We start from the raw sequence: 17,938 nt of genomic DNA, 5'->3' as shown, positions 1-17,938 counted from the left end.
ATGCCATTCAAGGAGAGAATTACATTTGTCGTTATAAGACCAGAAATAGCTACAGGAAAATTGCTTCTTGCCTTGACTTGTTCATAACTACAGAAGGCATGGGTTGATTATTGGTATAAAGAAATACCAAAGAACATAAAAATCAGGGTTTTTAAAACCTTTTAATGAGATACTAAAGAAAGATCCAGAGTGACATCAGTTTTACCTGGCAACTTGAAGTCACTCTATCCCCCCCTCTCATGTTCCAAATTTAGAAGGAGCCCTGTTAAAGAGTTGTAAAAGCCCATGAAAATACCCCCTGGCCCCCCTCCCTATAAATTGCTTTAATTTGTGTTGGATTCAAAGCCACTAACTTTATCAAACCACCTACAGCATATTTTTTTTAGGTTTGGTGTTATGAGCCGTTGAAGTATATATGTAAAAAAAAAAAAAAAAAAAGGAAACATTAAATCAGAACCCCCCCCCAAACTCATCAGTAAGGTAATACCTTAATGCATACAGAAGTAGTCTAATCTTTTAAAGAAACTTGGAGCGTGCTCCTAAACAATAAAAGAAAAAATCAAAGCAGAGGATGCTCAAGAAGTCAATTTTATTCTTCACAATCCTTCACCAAAACATCTGCAGGAATATTTAAGGCCGTGGACAGACATAAATGACAGAAAAATCTGGCAAAAGAAGCAATAAAGGAATTAAGTTAGTACGCCAGAAATAAAAAATATAAAATTTCATACCTGTGAAAAAAATATACCCCATCAAAATGCTTAGTTTTTATTTACAGGATCATTAAAACACCTCAAAAGGATGAAGTCCAGGATTTTACCTTTAAGAAAATCTTATAAATAAGTTTATATATGAACAAAGTAGTCTCATTTCACATTAGCTTACTTATTTTTTTTAATTCTCCCATTTTTTTTATGTTTCAAAAACTCTTTAAAGAAGAATCCTGTTGATAATAAAAGATAAAATAGGAAAAAAGTTAATTACCAAAACATTCACAAAGTGGTTCAACTCAATATAAAAAACAAAACAAAACAAAAAAAAAAAAAACAGCAGTCGCTGCAGCCCAGAAAATATTCTACATTTCATTAACTATAAAATCAAAATGTCCATCTCTCTCACATCATTAGGCTTTAGCATTGTCCTTATAACTCCTCATAATAAGATCAATGCTGGTGAATGAAGTGTTTTCTATTTTGGGGCTGCTGACATTAAAGCCTCAGAATCTGCCTCACGGGGAAAAAAAAAAATTATACAGGTGCTTTGTTACGTTAAAAGGGGAAAAAGCTTCCTGGTTGATTAGAATTCCAAGAATGGACCAACATAGTGCAAGCATGACTCACGATCGCTCCACTCGCAGCGAGGCCTTGCAGCTGGGCTTGTTTTAACCAGCAGCAATCAGTCGCTACTCCTACGCCTCGCTGTAAACTGCTGAGCTGCCCGTGGATCCTGTCTGAGATTTTTCACATTTCGTCTTTTTTTTTTTTTTCTTTTTCTTTCCTTCCTAGCGATGACTCCGTGAGGGGAAAAGGGTTATAAACGAGCATGACGCCGACGCTGACCCCAGCCATTTGAAGAGCACTCATCCGTCTTGCTGGTCGGCCCCTGCGGCTACGGCCGTTTAACTCCCAAACATCAGCCAGGCGGAGTCTCTTCCCCTGGAATTAACCCCGACGACAGATTGCAAACACGTTTACAGCCGAGCCCAATCATTTCGGGCCCGCTTCCTCGGCTCAAATTTCCCAAGGGGATTAGCGATCAAACAATGGGAAGGTGAACCAGCGGTTTTGAGCCGAAGGCCACTTACTATTTATCTTGTTCCCTGTCAATAACGCTGTATCTACCTAATGAAAACGGAGGAATGATGAAGACGCGACAGTCTAGATCAAAATAATAAATCAGACGTTGGGGAAAAAAAAAAAAATTCTCACCTCAAAGATATCAGCTCACCTATAGGAGGAATCTTATCAAACTCTCATGCTATCTACATCGCTGACACACAAACACGTGGATCTTCTTCACCGTGGACTCCACTCACAACAATCCAATAACAGCATTTAAACATTTTCTCTCCCTCTTCCCAGTGCAATTCAAGCAAAGTCCACACTGCTTCAGTCCTGTCTTATGTCCCTTTTGATATGGTTCTGCTTGGTCCAGTTTCTTTTCCCCAATTAAGTCAACGCAAAAGTCAATAAAACCTGGTCCAGTCAATCAGATGATAACAGGAAAGTTTTGTGCAGTCAAGTCCAGCTTGGTCTACGATATGTTTCTTGGTCCAGCTCGGGCTATAGGAACTCCACGTAGTTTTCTGGAATCAGACCTGTGCGACCGTCAAGAGTTCCCTCCAGCCATCCGGGCTCCCTGGAAGCATGAACTGAAACGGAACAACATAGGAACATTAAATTAAAACATCTCTGGAAATCAGACGTTTACATACCCTAAGATTAACCAGATATCAAACAACCAGAGCTCTCTTGTGGATGAGAACTCGTGTCTCATTGAGACATCCTGTATAAATACAGATTTAATAATAATAATGCCTTTGCAAGCTGCTGATAGGTTAATTCTCAATATTAAACTGAGGCACAGGATTGCTCCCTCTCCTGGGACATCTCAGGTCTAAGGAGCCCATCCCCCCCTTTCCGGCTCCACTCCGTTGGCTGGTGCCTTTACCTGCTAGTGCGTTGGTGGTCCCCAGTGTGGGGTTGGGTGCAGCTGGGTGATGCTTTGGGGGCCCTTTCGGGCATCTGGGGTTCTAGTATCCCTGGTGTTCTTTGGCATTTTTCTTTATGGATAAACCCTACATTCACACATGCACACTCTTGCAAACATCTACAAGCACTTACAGATTCACTTCTATACAGAAAACCCTACAGTTAGCCTTAGCTGACACGTCGTACATCTCGTATTAAATAATACTACGTATTCTTATCAAGGCGTTGGTTGTATGTACCTGTAATACTTTATTGGTTGGTTTTGCTGTTCTTTTTATATATATCTCTGCAGGTGTAGAAGCAGACTCAACATTTTCTTTTCCTTCCCGCTTTTCTGTCCATTGAACGTGAAATAGTCTCAGAATAAAATCTAATAAAGCTTTTTGCATATATAAATCAAGCGGATCAGTAATGCTCCACTTCTGAAAGTAAAATCTATCGGGGTCTCTTTGGCATTCATTAAGACAGCTATTCTTAATGCTGCACTGCCAGACAGGGCATGTAAAAAACACAAAAAGCACAGACAATGGGGAGAACTTCAGGCAGGCAGAGAGTAGTGACGATCTGGCAGGCGATGACTGTTGGAGGAAGGTATAAATGGGTGGAGTAACAGGTTTAAAAGACTTGGGCCTATTTAGCAGCAGCAGGTGAAACTGATTCATGTGAGCTGAGCGGTGAAGAAGGTTCAGCCAATCAGCCCCAAAAACACAACAAAGACCCAAAATCATGTCAGATGTATCCCAAGACAACACCTCATACGCATTGTGTCCTTGGGTGACATGGAAACAAGAAATCCTGAAGAGAATTTGAAACCCCATGATTCAATTTATTTAAACAAATACGGCGGGTACTTGTGATCTAGAGATTAACTCGTTTTGGTTTGAATGTGCGTGTCAATCTCAAAACTTGTATTAAGTTGAACAACTCCAATCCTCACAATCTGGGATTGTTTTGAGAGTTAGCGCTATTCCACTTACAGAACATGCTTACAATACAATAGATGTATTACAAAATGAGCAAAATGCCAGAAAATTTCAGCGTTTATTACCGCGTTCTCTGTGGTCTCTCAGACAAACTTCAGTCTGAACTAAGGCTGAAATGATATAAGCCTTTCATATCAGTCGATATTGATAATTATTGAGTAGTTTTTTGTTTACCTATTTGAAACAAAGACCAGGGGAAAACTGTAACCCCAACCCCATTTAAATGTAACCTTTAAAGAAAGGGTAACTCACTCCCAAACCAACTTGTTTACCGATAAACTATTAACATGGTTGTCTTATAGTACTGTCTACATATCCTGGTCAGCATTTTGGAAAGAATTAGAGCATATTTGTTGAAATCCTGCTTTTGTGTCTAAAAATTGTCAGCGTGGCGCCCTCCTAGGGTTAAGCGGTGCTCTTGCATTGAATTTCGAATTAAGATTGCTTTAGGTTGACCTGATCTAAATGTGATCTAGTGGCGTAGGTAGCTCTGCCGCTCTGGTATTAAAAGCTGCTCCGTCTTAAAAAAAACAACAAAAAAACAGATCTCTATCTCAGGCCTTTCTTCAAAAAAGCAGCTGGAAACAAATCTACCAACTTTTTATGTATTATTGGATAAATTTATGGGAAAGCGCCCAATTGTTCTGCCGTTATTGTTGTGAGGCAGCCAGGAAGGACTTGGTGTGAGACTGTGGTGAAGTTAGTTTTGGGTTGGACATTGGATGTTCGTGTTTCGCGGCTTCAACAGCCAGCCGGCAGACAGACAGTGGAAGCCCCAGATCCGCCTCCCTGTATCGGCTCAAACAGCCGGCAGACGTGAAGAGCGAATGTCCTCTGTCCAACCTAGAATTAACTTCCCCGCTGCTGCTGTGAACTTCTCTCTCTTCAAAACCTGCCAGTTGTAGTCAGAGCAAAGAGGAGATCGACCCCGCTTCGTGTCCACATTAAAAACGAATAACGACGAGCAAAACTGCCGGTGATCCCGCTTGGACTGAAAAAGCGGGAAATAAATATAACTGGACCAATCCTGACCTCCGCTGCTTGGCAGCACCGGATTCGGGCATTGCTCAGTCAGCGCCTTGAGCCAGCAGCTCAAACTGACAAGGCTCTGGCACGCTGGGCTCCACAAGCCTCCCTTAACCTCTGCTGACGAGAGGGGTAAGAAATCCTCCACCTCAAAAGACCGAACCGTGGCGTAACTACCAGCATAACACTGCTCACTCTCCATGATTCAACAAGGTAAATCAAGCTTGCGGTTGCTCCCCCATGCTGAACGCAGCCCCCTCCCCGTCCCCTGTATCCCCGCCCACTTTAATGGAGATTTCAAATTTGTCTGGGGGCGGAAATATGCTTTTACAAGGGGGTGAGTTACACTTTAACCTTTAAAAATAGGTCAGCCCTTCTAGCAACCTTGCTTAATCTGGCAGTGAGAGGTTGAGAGGCTAAATCCTTTCCTCTGCCTATATGACCCAGAATACCATGTGGTTCTGGATCAGAGTTCAGTGGAGTTATTAAAACGTTTATCGGACGCATTTTCTATTGATATTGATCAGGTGTCTGTGGTATAAGGTGTCTGACCTTCATTTTTTTTTTGTGGGAGACAAAGGTTTTCCTCATCCACAGTAGCAAGAACCTGCTGTAGTTCCCATACTGACATTTTAGGGTTGTTAGAGACTTCTTTTTAACGTCTTACAGTCGAGTTTTACTTATACAGTCAGACCTGGGCATGCTGCAGTTGTTTTGAATGCTCTCCCCTTGTTTTACATATGGTAGAATGGCTAAATTAGACTTAAAAAAAATCCATTACAAGACTGATAAGCTGCTACAGTCCAACTGAAGGTCTCAGTCAACTCTTTAGATCCCACCATGATGTTCTGCTCTCACTTCAACAGTAAACTGCACCACTAACTAATTGTCGGGTTTAAGCAGGGCAAACCTTCATTAAAATGCTGAGTAACAACTTCTAATCATGTGCCGCAGATGTGATATGCCTGGGTTTGATTTCAGCCACTTTAATTTGGACAGAAATGTGATTAAGAATTACATTTTACACGTTTTGAAAGGGTTTTTTTCTTCAGTAAGTTAGTAAGTTAAATTGGTTCAACATCTCAGTTTTCTCTAAATTGATAATAAATATTCACTTGTCCAAATGCGTTAGCATACAGATATCCAAATGTTTTACTTAAGTGAGAATTCATTTTCACAGACATGTCTCAAAAAGTGCTTGACAAGAGGGGTTAACCCAACAATATATATACAGTGATTTTCAAAAAACAAAACAAAACGCAATACAATCATAAACACGCGTGATGAAGGCTTCTTGGAATAATATCTATTGTTCATGACTGTAGGTAAATAAGTGACCAAGCTAATCTAAGTTAATGTATACACACCCAAATTACAGTTTAGTGATGAAATTGCTGAATGAATCCGTGCTAATCAGGATAAACCAATCTTCATTTGTGGTAATAAATCATTATTATAATGCCTGCTAGAAGGAAAAAAAACAACAAAATGATGTTATATTCTGAGCTTCTTGTGGACAGATTAAATGCTTCGTCTTTGGCTGCCGATGAAAAGCCTGCAGTGTTCAGATACCACTTTGAGGATTACATGTCCCCCGGGACACAGTTTGACCCAAGAGGGCTCACATGACACTGCTCCGCATTACATAACTATCAATAGTCTTTAAGATGCCAACGTTATTTAGAGTTTAACGCCCACCGGTCCGCTCAAAACAGCGAGAAAACTGCTTCTCTACCATGAGCGTCATGTGTGCCTGCAGCTAAAAAGCCCCCCATTTCGCAATTTCTTCAACAACTACGCAAATGAAGCTAAACAAGTGAACCGCCGGGTTGAGAGTCAATGAGCGTGTCAGCATACGAACAGCTTTAATAGCTTTTCACCCTTGAATCTGTGCAAATATGGCCTTCATGTAAAGGGAGGGAGTGTGTGAGCTCAAGGCTGAAAAAGCTGACTTGTTAGATTCTTCCAGTGATGTAGGTGAAAAGACAAATAAAGCTCCTGAAAGGTCCTCCTTTTTTCTCTGCGTGTGTTGCTTTCGCCTCCTAATGAAAACAAAGCAAGCGACTAAAAACCCTCGCAGCGTCAACACAATCTTTCAAGCCGTAAACCGGGAAATCTGAGGAAACGCAAATCCCCGTGGCTTACTTTATGTTTTCACAACAAATGAACGTCTAAAACGCCAACACACGTCCTGCGTCTCTCCTTCCCCGCTGCCAGCCCCGGCGTCTGACTCACCGTTCTCAAAGACGGTCCCGGCGATGAAGGACAGCTCCGAGTCGTGCTCTGCCTTGCAAGCGTACAGCGCTCGGGCCTTCCTGCCTGTGATACTGCGAGCAGACAGAAAGGTGGAGCGAAACATTACCAGGATATATAGCATATTTGAATTTTTACAAACTACATGCGAGTAATCAGTTTATGCGCAAGTCTTATTAGAATAAACTGCTATGTTTGTCTTTTGAATTTTGTTGTAAAGCATCCTACTTACTCATTGGCACCCCTGGTAAATATTTGTAACAGTGAAGTAAATGTTGATGCTACTGCTACTTTGATTGCAGTACAGACATTTTGAAAAGTCAAGCACCTAACTAAAGCTTAAATATTCAGTTTGGGATTGCATTCAGTTTAAAGAAACATGAGCTTTTTACGAACTCGGCTGTGCCACTGTCTTGGTCATCCCAAACAAGTTTTTTTTTTAATAAAACTTCCTAAAGGTGGGATTGGTGGCCTAGTGCTTTGGGAGCTGGGCATTTGCATCTTGGTGAGGCTGCAAAAAGGTTGACGGTTCAAAACTCTGAGCCCTGTGCAAGACCATTGACGCCACTCGGTGTGGCTGTACACTGCTCCGTATGTCATGGGTTAAATGCCGATACTAAATCCCACTCTGTAGGACTATAAACGTAAATGTTTATGTTGTTTATTTTTATTTAAGGTTTCCCCCCCCGACTTTTTATTTTATTTATTTATATACTTTTGTCTCTTAAGAGTTTCTAGGAATTTCCAATTAACAATTCATGACTTTGTGCTTTCCTGAGGTATAAATATAACAGGACACAGCGGCCCTTTGCTTTTTTGCCTCTCTTTAAAGCGGGAAGGATAGGGAAACATTTATTTAACAAAGGCAGATGTGTGTTGACACCTTCATACATTAGAAAAGGGCTACCAGGGGAAAAAAAATGATACTTGCCTAATTTTGCCCATATAAACAGTCAGAGCAATAATTTAAAGAAGAAAAACTAGCAAACGAGGCTGGACTTGCAGCTGTGCTTGTATTTTCACCACGCAGAGTTACCAGCACGATGAGGGAAGTAGAAATAAAACTCTAAATGTCACTGCAGGAGAGCTGTAGCAAAGAGGGACATGTTGAGGTCACCAAGCTTCCATAACAACTAATAAAGACTTAATACATGTTAAAAGGCCGCTTGGGGACTCCAGGAGGCCATGGTGTGGATCAAAGGTTGAATGTGGGAAAATGTCCACCTGCTAAAGATGGTGGAGGATCTGAGATGCTTTGCGCCACTTTGTGTCCCAAAGACCTTGAAAAATCTGTTAGAGTACATAGGATCATAAGCTCTTTTGGTTTGTCAGCAGAATTATGACCCATCTGCCCAAATAAAGAACTGTTGACTAGACACAAATGAGAAGGATGAATCTATTTTCAGGGTTTTTACACGTCTTTACCAGTGGTGCCAGTGAGTGAAGGGTCCCATAAACAGCATGGTGAGGGAAAGGCTACTGTGGGTTCGAAGCAGCCAGAAGGAGAACCAGGTGTTAGCAGCTCCTCTGGCAGCACCGGACACTTGAGTCTTCAAATGTTAAGCGTTCAAATGCACCGACAGACACGTTCGTCAGCCAAGGTTCAGTTACTGCAACCAATCGGGGGTGTTGTTTTTTTTTTTTTACTACAATTTAAATAGAGGGGCTCATATGAGAAAGGCCGCTGCTTGACCTGCGTAAAAATAGTTCGGAGTGCTGTCTTGATCCAAGATGTAACCCTGATCTTCTTATTTAGCTCTTGGATGACCTCATTTCATATAGAAGTTCAGGGGTCACGTCATGCTTAAGGGCACAGAAGCATTGTCCCAATAAACAGCCGAGACATTCAGGAAACTTACTTTGATAGTTCTCGGATGAAATTTGCCCAGCAGCTGAAGAAGTCGGGCCTAAATTCATCTCTTCTCGCTGCATGTTAACAGCTAATAAGCCTTGTATATTTACCAGCTGCTGTTCACATCAAAATGCCATCCTTTTCCAAGTTTATATTTGCATCTGCATTATTCATTATTTTTGAAACAAACTGGAAATCTGAGTATAAAACATTTACCCAACTGAACTTTTTTATTTGTATGTCCCATGATGTTCTGGCGATGTGGTTAAGGGCTATTTCGCAGATTTGTTTGGCATGTGGACCAACTAGCATTATTTTAATCCCTATTGGCTAGTGAGATCTGGACTAGCTTATCCTGCACTAAACACATATTCTTTAAAGCACAGTTTTTAATCTGTGATGTTCCTGTTTGGTTTATAAACATGTAAAAGTGAAGATTTTCAATGCGGTGTTTGGCATTTTACCAGATTCACTTTAATGGTGACAGTTTCAGATTACAGCACTGCCGAAAAACTGTGAAATGGCCCTTTACTGCTATTTACATGACTGCAATTATTTGTGGGTCTCAGTCAGTAACCCAAAAGCACAAAAGGAGTTGGACAACAACTTCTAAAAGTCGTGATATGGCAAATTAAGCTTAAATTGGGCTCTTTATGTGTGAATCTATGTAAAAAGCTGTTGCTTTTCTGGAAATTAAGGTTTGTTTCTTTTGCATAATGACACAAGCTAAGAAAAGGGTTGGGAAACAAACTTTATTTTAAAGGCTTTAAATGAAACAATACACCAACATGGACCGACCTGACTGGGGAAGAGTCACTGGAAGCAGAGGAGATCGGCTGTGGACTTGACGGCGCCGAGAACATTGGCCAGGAGGGGGAACGTGGCGAGGTGGGGCTGGGAGATATTGCACTGAAAAGAAAAATTCTCACAATTAACCCACAAAGATTTACAACAACATTCTGCTTGTAAACGGTAAAGTTTACAAGTGAAAGACGTTCAGACATTTTTATTACCTTGTTGGTATGCTGCCACGACTTTTGGGGTTCAGTCTGATGACACAAAATGAAAATTAAAAAAAATTAACTACACACTGAAAAAAAGTGAATGAACAAACTGAATCATAAAGAGCACATCATCTAAAAGGTTAAATAATGTCTTTTTCCCCTTATACAACTTTTAGAGAGATCTTGTTTGCTCAAGAATGTGTCTGCTGTGTAAACCCTGCAGTGGATAGCATTAAATACAAAACATTTGGCTCTAAGGATTAACTATCATTAACTTTAAGAGTCAGATTATGCCTTTTACTTTTATTGTGTTGCAGCATTATCACCTCGTAAACAAAACATGCAAACTGCCTCCAAGGAAGCTGTTTTTCTCCAACACAATGTAAGTGCAAACGTTTATATTTACTGTGTATTTTGTTGAATTCACACAGGATCAAAATCACGCATCGATGCAAAACCCACTAATATTTGGTTAAACGTCCCTTCGCAAGTTGTCCATATTTTTCGCAGCTATAAACAAACTTAAACTTTTCTAGACAGAATTGTTCAAATGTATTTAAATTGTTTTTTTTTTTTTTCTGGGACAGAACCACCTTTTAAGTTGTTAATAACTTGTCAATGGGACTGAGGTTGGGGCCATTTCAGATGTTTAATGTTGGTCTGTTTTAGGTATTTAGATAGTTTAAAAAATGTTTTGAAAAACATTTATGATCATTAGACTGTTGGAATACCAGATTGTTTGCAAGGTTTGACTATCTGGCCCAAACTGTGACCCTGGACTGATATGCTGCCGACCAAAGGACCTACTCAGACATCTAAGCTTCTTCTGAACTCTGTAGGATTTCACAGATGTCAAAATGGACAACCTAAATGCCTTCTAGAGAAAGATTTTATGATGAGACAACCCAAATATGGAGCTTTGTGGCCACATTACCAAGAAGTATGGTTGGTGGAGTGAGTAAACGTGAGGCTCTAAAACCTAAGAACACTATACTATAAGCATGGTGGTGGCAGCATTGTGGTAAGGGGCTATTCTGCTGCCAGTGTTTCTGGTGTTAAAGGGGATTGAATAAAGAAGCTGAGGGACAACCAACAAATTGTTCACATTTTCCATGATGTGTGTCGGTAAAGCTCTGAATGGATCTGTAAAGCTGCAAAATATTTGCTTTGATGTTTGTTTGCAACACACAATGACAATCAGTGAGAATCTACTTTAGCTTTGTAATTTTTTACCATCCAACTACATCATAGATAATTTCTTATAGAAAGTGATACGTATGGAAATACAGTGCATAGGGTAAAAAAAACAAACAAAAAAAAGACGCATGCATTTTTTTTTAAATCCCCTAAAATGACATCATGAAACAGTAAATAGCATCTTAATAGGCTGCTGATAATTGATAATTAGTGTATGCTTTCATTTCGGCTGCACACACTGCACAGCAGCTGTGTTCAACAACAGGAGAGACTATATGGTAATCTCATTTCCAAATGGTCCGTCACCATGGAATTGCAAAAATATAATTCACTCTTCCATCTGAGCAAGCTGTCAGCCTTCACCAATAAATTTGTCATGCTGTCCATCTAATCTGGTGCTGCGAGTTGTTGATGAACTCACACAGCTAAAAAGCTTGAGTAAAAGGCAAGACCAGGTTATGAATCGCGCTCAGAAATGTTGTTATTGTGGTTACCTTATACATTAACTATTGTAACTGCCATCAATGAAGATTGGCAAGAAGGGGGATGAGGAAACACAACACTTCACATTCACAATACAACACTGACAGCTGCAGGCAGCCCTTTGTGTGTTATTCTTGACTGCATGACTACATGCCTTTTCATTGATGTAATTTCATTGTTCATGTTGAAAATGCTTCAACAGGCATGAATGCACAAGTGAGGTGGCATTTTTTTAAATTCATCAACGCGTTTCTATAAAAAAAAATCTTTTGTCGCGGACGTCCAAAATTATCCAAGAGCCTCAGGAAACTCAAGGCTTTTAAACATTGTGCAACATGTGGTATTTGATTAGAAAACAAGCAGATTAGACCACTGATTAGATTTGACTGATCATTAAGATAAGCCCAGCTACTAATTCATGTGGACTAAAATACTGCTAATAAATAGTATTTGAAACCAGTAGCAAAATGTGGCACCAGGTCAGCACAAGAAGACACTATAGCCCCTATTCCATTAATAGCCCAAGGATTTAAAGCCCCTGGCATTGCTTTCCTGGGGTAAACCAAAGTCTGGGGCTTTTGGGTTTACGTTAGCAAGGGGGCATTCATGTAAAGCAACCCTAATGATGTATGGGACGTTGGAGATGTTGTGAGGAATACCTGCAGTACCACTCCGGTCCAGCTGGTGGCGGCAAGAAGACAGCAATCAAACAGACAGATGCAGAGAAGTTGTATCCATATCCTGCCACTCCCGTGCTCCCAGTTATCCGGACTCCGGAGAAACAGGAGGATTACGCGCAACTGATGGCGTTACATCTCCTTAGTGCATTTTACACCGCCAGGCCCCTCTCTATTTTACTTATGTTAGTATACATAAAAAAATAAAGCCCAGCTTCTTTCTGCCTGGGTAGCGCGGGTACCACTGTTGTGTGGGGTGTGTGACAGAAGTGGAGGGTAGACGAGACTGATCTTTAGAGCTTTATGAGTATAATTTCCTCAGCCATGGTTAGTTCAATGAGGACGAGTTTTAAGTACAGTATCGCAGACTTTTGATCACAGCCAAATTATTTTTATATAAGTTGAAGGCTATACATGCTGAGCAGGTCTCCATCACTTTCTGTGCCACGGAAAGCGAGCCCGCCACACACACACACACACACACACACACACACACACACACACGCACACAGTGGCGAAACAGTTTATAATTACCTCAAAACGCCGAAAACATCACAGCAAGATTTTCCCATTTGATATCTGTTATGTGCTCATATTCCCCACTAACTTAGTAAACGCTCTATATAGTGACTTCTCAGCCGCGACGAACAGATCCATTCTGGGGGAAATCACAGGCGGTCTGGCCAAGTAACAACGATGCATTAGTGGGGGTTAAAACTGCAGCCTGCCCGGTGCGACCGGCCTGTCAGCGGGTCTCTGCCGCTCCCCACAAGTCCGAGCACAATTAAAAATGGCTCATAATCCTAATGAACTGACAGCACAGATAAAGCTTGGAGGTGTACTTTCTTGTCTAAAAACATCTTAAATCAACGTTTTGTGATAAATTAAGATAATAATGTACAACGTCAAATCCATACGTATATAAGTCACCTTATCTGTACATAAGTCATCTTAAATCTCTGTTTTATTTCTTCTTTTTTTTCTCGATCCACTGTATATATGTGGACGCACTGTATATACCTCATGCACCTTTTCCTCCTTTTGGCACCTTCTTTTGATTATTGAGGCGATGTGTCACACGTGAATTTCTCCACTGTGAGATCAATAAAGTCTATCTTATTTTATTTTATCGTATAAAATCAATAGGTGCCCTGAGACAGACTGGCGACCTGTCAGGGTGTACCCCGCCTCTCGCCCGGTGAACACTGGAGATAGGCACCAGCAACCCCCGCGACCCCATGAGGGATTAAGCGGATCAGAAAATGGATGGATGGATGGATGGAAATCAATAGGTTTGTAAACTCCTCATCTCCTTACTGCTCCTAACTCCAACCTTGTGGCAGACAGTTTTTCTTGATGCACGCAACCCCGCCCCCTCAACAAGCCTGGAAAGTAGAGCCAAGTACTGGGTCGCTTGAGGGACCAAAGCCCCAGGAAACTGAAATTATGTGTATGAAAACACTACCCCGGATTTCAATAGCCTCAGGTTTTTAAGTGACAATGGAAAGGGGGCTTAAGTCAGGAGTAGATCTGCCTTTGCTTCTTGTTTCAAAATTAGGATATGCAAACTCTAGATTAAACAGATTTTGCCCCTGCAAATAACTGCATAAATGTCCACCTGAGTGACTTACATTAACAGATTACAGTCTCTGTAAACGCACAAGTGTCTTTTGTAACTTGGCCTATGAAACATTGGAAAAGTTCATGTCAGTAAGAACATAAAGTTGTAATATCATAGCAGTAAATCATACTGCAGAGCAGTACTTCATATGGCTGTACTTATCTGCTGGGAGGAGCAATTACTGTATGTATCAACTTTCAAAAAAGTCCTTCAGGTTCAAGAGCCGTATTAATCACTAATGTGTTACAGGGGTCACACAGTGAGCTGCTACAATAGAATAATACATTTTTATCTGTTTAGCTTTACTGCAAAATATAGCTTGCATATGATGTCTGCTTGACCCTACTATTGGACTGTTTCCATCAATTCATTCAAAAATCCTGGAGGAGGCAGATACATGAACTCTAGCTTAATAACATTGTTTAGACACAAGAAAATGTGCATGTGCAGCTTCTTTTTTTATTGCGATCATTAATCAGTACGAGCTCTTCTATAAATCTCTACCACTGTCTCTGACTGCAGAAGCAGAGGCCCCTGTTGTCATTTAGAAACAGTGGTTAAAATAGCTATTGTTACCTATTTGCAAAATAGAACCCACAAACAAAATAATACTTGTACAACAATTAATTTGAAACAAATCTAGTCATGCAAGATAAAGACAATGTGTACTGGATTTCTCGGTTTTAAAAAAAAAAATCACAAAACCAACAATGGAAAAAAAAAAAAAGAAAAGAAAAGAAACCTGAAGAAGATAACAGAGATTATGAAACACAATCAGACCAAGGCACCATACTGAGGGAAATAAAAAGAGATGGTTAGATACAAACCACAGGCAGCTGCCACAGGGACATTAGGAGAGCTATGGCAGACCCAGTTCCTCTTACAACAGCCCTAAAAGTCTAAAGTAACACATGAGCCTACTACCCGCTAGTGCCAATAAATCCATCTGTAAACACTCTTTCTCTTCTTAATGTCTCATTAGCTGAGTCTTTCAAATGTGCCCGGGCAGCCACCCGTACACACAGACAGAGAGCCTGGCTGAAGGAACACCGACAGACAAACTGCAGCATATTCTTGAAAAATAACCAAATAAGGAGTATAGTTATTGGTATGAAAGAGAATAACTATTGCATTAAAAAAACAGTTACATATTTATTTATTTTTAAATTCACTTTGAACTATTCTCACTAGTGGCCTTTACTGAACAGTACTTTGACAGGAAAGAGTGAGAAGAGAAAAGGGGGAAACGCAGAAAATGTCCCAAGACCAGGAATCGAACCCAGGACGACCGCGTCGAACACTGCAGCCTCTGAGCAAGGTGCGCCTGCTCTACCGGCTGAGTCACCCAAAGCCCCCTCCATTCCCTTTATAAAAAACAGCTTTAACACAGTCTGGATATGCTTTAGAGGCCTCTGGTCCTTTTAAAAAAAACTTGTAATTTTTTTAAGCCATTGAGTAATTTTCTGACATGTATGTTTAAGGTGCAATTTGACAGCCGACTGGTTTAAACAGAGGGATTTATTTTGGAATTCCAAATGCTCTAATAGATCAGTTTCTGCCATGTGTTGGTGGGTGGGTGTACACACTCGTTATCATGGCTGGAAGTTTGCCCACTAAAGTCAGATGTAACGAATGGATGGATTGATGGAGCAGGGAACCTGACCTTCACAATCCTCCCAAAAAAAACATTTTTTGTAAGGGAATCTTTACACGGAAACATTTAAATATGTCAAACTGTTGCCAAATACCTCTGAGAATATATTTACAACAGCTGATCAAGGTTTTAAGAACGTTAAAACAAATGAACCCAATATAAAAAAGTCTTCATTGATGAGGAAAACCTGGAAGAAAGGGATTTGTCTGTATTTACAAATCAGCCATTCACCGTCGCATAAACTTTCCAGCCACAGGACGTTTTTGATTTATATCGTTTCATTACTAATGATAACTCTGGTTTTATGCTGAGAGATCTGTTCAGTTACAACAAGGTCTGATAGAGGCAGAGACCGTTTTGTTGGCAGGCTGAGCAGACAGAGCTATTCCAGGAAAACCCTGCAGCCTCTGCTCTCAGCACCAGTTGCTACATTTTGGGGTTGCTATATTCAGCTTTTGACATTTTATGTCAAGTCAGCATTTTGCTTAGACGTTCTCAGACACTTAAAAAAAAAGAAAAGGTAAGCGTTATGTAAACTTATTTCATGCATGGTGCCAACAGCCTTAAATCTTGCTCAGGGAATGACAACTTTTATTAGAGATCATGCAACAAACGCAAGCGAATCTCTCAGCGACTGAAGGTAAAAACCTGAGGTCCTCCGAGTAACTGCCTCCGGGGTTTGGAGGAATCTTCAGCAGAACCTTTTATTATTTCTTTGCACAGAACAAATTGAATTTGTGAGTTAGCGCGCACCAGATTTCTCAAATGTGGGACAGACTCCACAAAAGGAAGCCCTGCCAGGAGCACAAAAGCATTTAATCAGATCTATCTTTGCCTTGGCAGCGTTTCTTACATTCACACCACAGTAAAAACACAATCAGCCTTAGAGATACACAGCTGAGAGAGACAGTGTGTGTGTGTGTGTGTGTGTGTGTGTGTGTGTGTGTGTGTGTGTGTGTGTGTGTGTGTGTGTGTGTGTGTGTGTGTGTGTGTGTGTGTGTGTGTGTGTGTGTGTGTGTGTACGCTGTGGTTTATAGTGGAGAAGTTGGAAATAACTCCAGAACTCTCCCTTACTCAAATATAGAGCCCTCTGATGTTTTTATACAGGCTTAGGGAATTTTGACCACACGCTGATCTCTTTTTAAGTGTGAAAGTAAAATGCAGCTAAAGTACAAATTTGACATGACCCTTGGTAAGCGGAGTAAAAGGCTATTTTTGCTCCGGAAAGAAAAGGAAAAAGGACAGCCTACAAACGTATAATTTTACACACTCGTTATCGTGGCTGGAAGTTTGTCCACTGAAGTCAGTACATCCATCTTTGTATTGTTGAATGGATGACGTTTCCCCTCTCTACTTTTAAACAATTTCTGGAATTTGTTCTCTTATTTGAATAAAATATAAAACAAATAAAAGCTGAGGATGTGTGTGTGGAGTAAACAATCTGAAGGTATATCTTAAACCTAGTTATAACAGCTCCATGCAAAAGTACTTATGCCCCTTTATGTTTTTGCATTTTTAAAAATTACTTTTAAAAGAAACCTTTACTTTTTATTATGTTCTTATGTAACAAACTAACAAAAAGTAATGCATTACGGTAAAAGGAAGAAAAATAAAACATGTTTTATCTTCTTTCTTTTTTTCAAAATAAAAATAGGAAAATTACAGCCTTTATTTATATTCAACCCTCTAAGTCAGGGATTCCCGAAGTGTGGTGCGTGAGCTGAAAAATGTAATGGCAGTCCCCACACCATAAAGACGTATTAAATAAACATTTTCTTTGTAAAAATTAAAATCAAATACAGTAAATTTAACAAATAAATAAAAACGTATTCAGCTGTACCTCTACTTTATTTATTCTCACAAATATGCTAAACTGGTTTAAATCGGAGAAACTGTCATGCAGGTGAGACATCTAAGCTCGAAGTTAGTGATGGAGGAGGAGAGGAACCAAGAGAGGGAAGAATTGGAGGCAACAGAGGAGAGAAACGAGCGAGAATCAGAACATGTCTGTCTCTCTCTCCACTTTCTGTTGTTTATGTCAGTAGAGGGGAAATTGAATTGCAGCCTTTATTTATGCTCAACCCTCTAAGTCAATATTTAGTAGTTAGATCTTTTGGTAAATCTGCAGCTGTAATTCTTTGGGTCATGTGTTTAACAGCTTTACAAATCTAGAAATAGATTACTCTTTTCATTCTCTTTATGAAAACTAGCTGAAGGTCAGTCACATTGAAGGGAAATCCAAATTTATTCAAATCTTGCCACAGATTCTCTGTTTGGATTTTGGTCTGGACTTTGACTGGACCATTTTAACATATAAATATGCTTTGATCTAATCGATTCGTTGTACCTCTCTGGCTGTGTGTTTAGGGTCGTTTTGCTTCTGGAAGCTGAACCTTTACCTCAGTCTCAAGTCTTTAGGGGCCTCTGACAGATTTTCATCCGTGACTGACCTGAACATTTAGATCCATAAATCTTTT

At 40.2% G+C, this 17,938-nt stretch overlaps 1 protein-coding gene across 1 annotated transcript in view; it reads right to left on the bottom strand.

The window, feature by feature from the left end:
- Positions 1-572: 572 nt before the first annotated feature.
- The window catches only part of LOC105935674 (rho GTPase-activating protein 26), a 106,099-nt gene continuing 88,733 nt past the window's right edge, over positions 573-17,938 (bottom strand). Inside the window, exons 22-25 of the mRNA XM_012876195.3 lie at positions 9,839-9,874; positions 9,624-9,734; positions 6,956-7,047; positions 573-2,371 (exon numbers count right to left, since the gene is read on the bottom strand). Coding sequence (XP_012731649.2) covers positions 2,283-2,371; positions 6,956-7,047; positions 9,624-9,734; positions 9,839-9,874 — 328 coding nt within the window. The 3' untranslated portion in view covers positions 573-2,282. The remainder of the gene's footprint in view (positions 2,372-6,955; positions 7,048-9,623; positions 9,735-9,838; positions 9,875-17,938) is intronic.

Source organism: Fundulus heteroclitus, chromosome 11, assembly GCF_011125445.2.
Source record: "Fundulus heteroclitus isolate FHET01 chromosome 11, MU-UCD_Fhet_4.1, whole genome shotgun sequence".
In the NCBI taxonomy this organism is placed as follows: Eukaryota; Metazoa; Chordata; class Actinopteri; order Cyprinodontiformes; family Fundulidae; genus Fundulus; species Fundulus heteroclitus.
Note: the sequence above shows the minus strand (reverse complement) of the source record. Positions and strands in the feature narration are given on the sequence as shown.